This window comes from Triticum aestivum, chromosome 6D (genome assembly GCF_018294505.1).
Source record: "Triticum aestivum cultivar Chinese Spring chromosome 6D, IWGSC CS RefSeq v2.1, whole genome shotgun sequence".
NCBI lineage: Eukaryota > Viridiplantae > Streptophyta > Magnoliopsida > Poales > Poaceae > Triticum > Triticum aestivum.
The window spans coordinates 476,201,054-476,205,188 of NC_057811.1; the positions used below are offsets into that span (position 1 = coordinate 476,201,054).

The window sequence follows — 4,135 nt, forward strand, 5'->3', positions numbered from 1 at the left end:
AGGTGTTCTTGCTACGGTTTGATCATATCTTTGAGATGTTTCTCACAAGGTAGCTCGATTTTACAACTGTCTGCCTTTTTGCGCTACATATGAACTTCGTCATCACGAGAGAACAAATGTCGCAAATCTGTGTGGCGGATCCATACTACATGCACGAGTCCTTCTTGAATCTCGGCGACTTCGAGCGTAAAGCTGCTAGGGAGTACATCGAAAACTTCATGATAAGGAATAAGGACAAGGAAACGGTTCTCCTGCCTTATCATCCAATGTAAGTCATTGTCGGACAACCCTTCCGTATATTTCAGTCGTTCCTTCTCGCTCATATGGAGAATAATTTGAGGTGTTTTTTTCGCAGCAACGGGCGCGCCGTCCTTATCATTCTTTTCCCGCGAGTCTCCCACGCTGTGTATTTCGACCCTTCTAGAAACTACAGAAGACGGACTACACCCATATAATGGATATTCTAGATGATGCTCTCCACGGCTTCAGCATGAGGGGTGGCCACCCCGATATCAGGAAACAAAGGAAGAGCAAGCCGGGTTTCTCGCATAAAACTAGCTTATGCGGCATCCATCAACCAACAGCAAGCAAGAACGATGGATTCTACCTCCTCCATCTCATGATGGAGTTCAGAAGGGATCACCAACAGCTTCGCATGACAACCAGAAACGATGATCATATCCGCAAATGTGCAGAATACCTAGGACAAGAACTGGATTATAAACTCAGAGATGACTTTCGCATTCAGAGGGACATTGCAACGATCATCGTGAAAGAATTCATCGAAGAGAAGGTGATATTCCACCACGGCCCTATATCGTGAGCTGACGTCCGAACTCGCATAGGCCTACAACGTCAAGACCTAACACCGTTCATGAAGCTAGGGTGCATCCTCCCGGATATGGATGGATGGAACTTCCAGTGATTGACGATGTCGATGGTGATGTGTCGGTTGAACTTGTATACTTTCTATAGCGATGAAACTTTGTGATGTCCGTGGTCCCTGCCAAACTTGCCTAACGCTAGTTTGTTAGTTTGGGTACGATGACCGGCGTACCTCTAGTTAATTAGTTTGCGTACGATGAACCTGCGTTGCTTATTTATGTTTACTATATGTTGCATATATTTGCTAACCCTTTCTTTTTGTGTTGCTCAAGTATATTTTGTTGCATATTATTGTTGGTTCTCTTGATGAAGATGCATCTCTAACAGGTACATAGATCCTTGATGGCGAAGAAGTGCTATGTCGTGTACATATGGAAGGTTTCAGGAGTGTATGATGAGTGACCCGAGTGTCGGGCGCAAGTGGAGCGGTTCTCGGGCGCCAGCCATAAAGGGTTCGATAGCAGACAAGAAGCAGAAGCTAGTTACTTGAGGTTCACGCTAGCGCGAGAGGAATCAGAACCGCCACCTCATGTATTGCATAGTTCTGCTCTCACTCATAGTGACAGCTCTTATCTTCTATATCATTGTTTAGATGGATCACGATGTAGTTGCAAGTATTCGAGACATGTCATAACTTGTATCGCTATTTCGAGATGGTGACGAGAGACATCATTTTGTGTTGGATGATGATTATGATGATGACATAATTTGATGAGACTATTTGTATGTGTATGATATATTAGATTTGTATGTGTATGATATGCTAGAGACTATTGCATAAAACCTGTACAAATACAAAGAAAATATGCAGTAGGAAAAAAAATCAGAAACTAATAACAATAGCGCTGGGTATGTTCTTAGCAGTAGCTAGCTTTAAAATAAAGCGCTACAGCTATTAGCAGTAGCGGTTTAGTAACACGAGCTACTGCTGCATATAGATAACGGTAGCGCAGGCTAAGACGCGCTACTGCTACAAGTTAGCTGTAGCACCGTAGCAGTAACGTGGGCCGCCCGCGCTATTGCTAGGCCTTGGACCCGCGCTACTGCTAGGCTTTTCCCTAGTAGTATGATGATCAACCTAATTTTCTCTTACAACTTGTGCTAAATGATGTGTCTATGTTAAACTCTCAATATGGTGCCAAGAGGCTTTTCCTTAAAAAAGAAGAAGAAACATAGTCTGAACCAAATCAAGGGAAATCTCAACCCCTCAGTTGACTCTGAGCGCGGCGGCGCAGCATGACGCAGGCCGAGAACCTAGGCACTCGGGGCGTCTAGTGCACCGTACTTCTACACGGCGGCACGTCTCTGGCGTGGACATGACATGACACAGTCACGCGAAGCTCCAAAGAGGTAATGTCCATGATGGCTATGATTTCAGCTTGGATCGATCACGTTGGGAGCTCAACGTGAATCACGTTCGCGTGCAAAAGAAAATTAGTCGAGATACGCAATGGCGCACGTCTCGTCCTAATAGTTTTTGTTATACTCCTAGCTCGTTCTATATATACACGCCATGCTTGCGCCCAATTCAGCATCGACGACGGACAGGTCGACTACAACCACCTCTGTCGATCATCACCATGCAGTCCAGCTCCAAGGCGGCCGGCGGTAATGGCGACGAGAAGCACTTGGTTTGCGTGACGGGGGCGGGGAGCTTCATCGGCTCGTGGGTGGTCAAGGAGCTCCTCCTCCGTGGCTACCGTGTCAGGGGAACCGCCAGGGATCCCGGTAGGCTCAAGCATTGGTCCATCCAGCTATCTCGCATTTGCATCCCTTCGCTTGACTGATTGGTTCAATTTGTTCGTGAAGCTGACCGCAAGAACGCGCACTTGCTGGCGCTGGATGGCGCCGAGGAGAGGCTCACCCTGTGCCGCGCCAATGTGCTCCACTATGACGGCCTCCACGACGTGTTCCGGGGATGTCACGGCGTCTTCCACGTCGCCTCCCCAGTCTCCAACGATCCCGTCAGCTCACTGCCTCCTCTGCTCTTCTGAGACCTTAAGACGCGCGTGCCACGTAACATGGACACGGAGCACTTACTTGCCCATGCTGCGCTTGCAGAAGCTCGTGCCGACGGCCGTGGAGGGAACGAGGAACGTGATCAACGCGGCGGCGGACGCGGGCGTGCGGCGCGTGGTGTTCACTTCCTCCTATGGCGCCGTGCACATGGACCCCAACCGGAGCCCCGACACCGTCCTCGACGAGTCGTGCTGGAGCGACTATGACTACTGCAAACAAACCGGCGTACGTGTGATCAAGCTCGACTCCATATGCCCCGTGCATATATCTTTCTCGCCAGTGAACTAAACAAACCAATCCTCGTGCGCAGAACCTGTACTGCTGCGCCAAGATGATGGCGGAGGTCGTGGCGACGGAGGAGGCGGCTAAGAGGGGACTGGAGCTGGCCGTGGTTGTGCCGGCCGTGACGATCGGTCCCTCCCTACAGCAGACACTCAACTATAGCACCGACCACGTCGCCCGCTTCCTCACGGGCGCCAAGCCGGCCTACCAGAACACCGTCACCGGCTACATTGATGTCCGGGACGTCGCTCGTGCGCACGCTCTCGTCTATGAGCACCCCGACGCCCGCGGCCATCGCTACCTCTGCGTCAGCGCCGTAATGCACCGCACCGACTTCGTCGGCCTCCTCAGGGACCTCTACCCGCAGTACCCCGTCACGGCCAAGTATGAAGACGACGGCAAGCCGACAGCGAGCCCGTACAGGTTCTCGAACCAGAGGCTCAGGGACTTGGGGCTGGAGTTCACTGACATGAGGACAAGCTTCTACGACACTGTGATATGTCTGCAGAGCAGGGGACATATCCCCGTCATCGTGCCACGTCAGCGTGCATGCTTGTAAAAAATCAAGATTGGTAGAGGAAGAGCTTCTACAGATTTACCACGTCCACATGCATGCTTGTAAAAAATAAAGATGGGTAGAAGAAGGGCTTCTACAGATTTAAAGAAATAAATTCAATAGTACTCCCTCTGTAAACTAATGTAAGAGTGTTTAGATTACTAAAATAGTGATCTAAATGCTCTTATATTAGTTTACGGAGCGAGTACTTCCTTTCCTTTGTCATTCTCTGATGCTGTAAACCTTATAATGCATCACACTGATGTAGAGGCTGGGACTTTTCAACCTCTTTTTTAAAAAATGAAGGAAATTATAACTAAGAAGCACATATGATAACGTGTGCTTGCAGTTCAAATTTGAAATGTATCCATTAAATACCGAGGAATGCACTTA

At 49.1% G+C, this 4,135-nt stretch overlaps 1 protein-coding gene across 1 annotated transcript; it reads left to right on the top strand.

Moving 5' to 3' along the window:
* The first annotated feature begins 2,465 nt into the window (after nt 1-2,465).
* LOC123142127 (cinnamoyl-CoA reductase 1) lies at nt 2,466-3,785 on the top strand. The gene is made up of 4 exons (XM_044561141.1): nt 2,466-2,613; nt 2,695-2,849; nt 2,947-3,129; nt 3,215-3,785. The coding sequence occupies exons 1-4, from the start codon at nt 2,466-2,468 to the stop codon at nt 3,743-3,745; spliced, it is 1,017 nt and encodes a 338-aa protein (XP_044417076.1). The 3' UTR covers nt 3,746-3,785.
* The last annotated feature ends 350 nt before the right edge of the window (nt 3,786-4,135 follow it).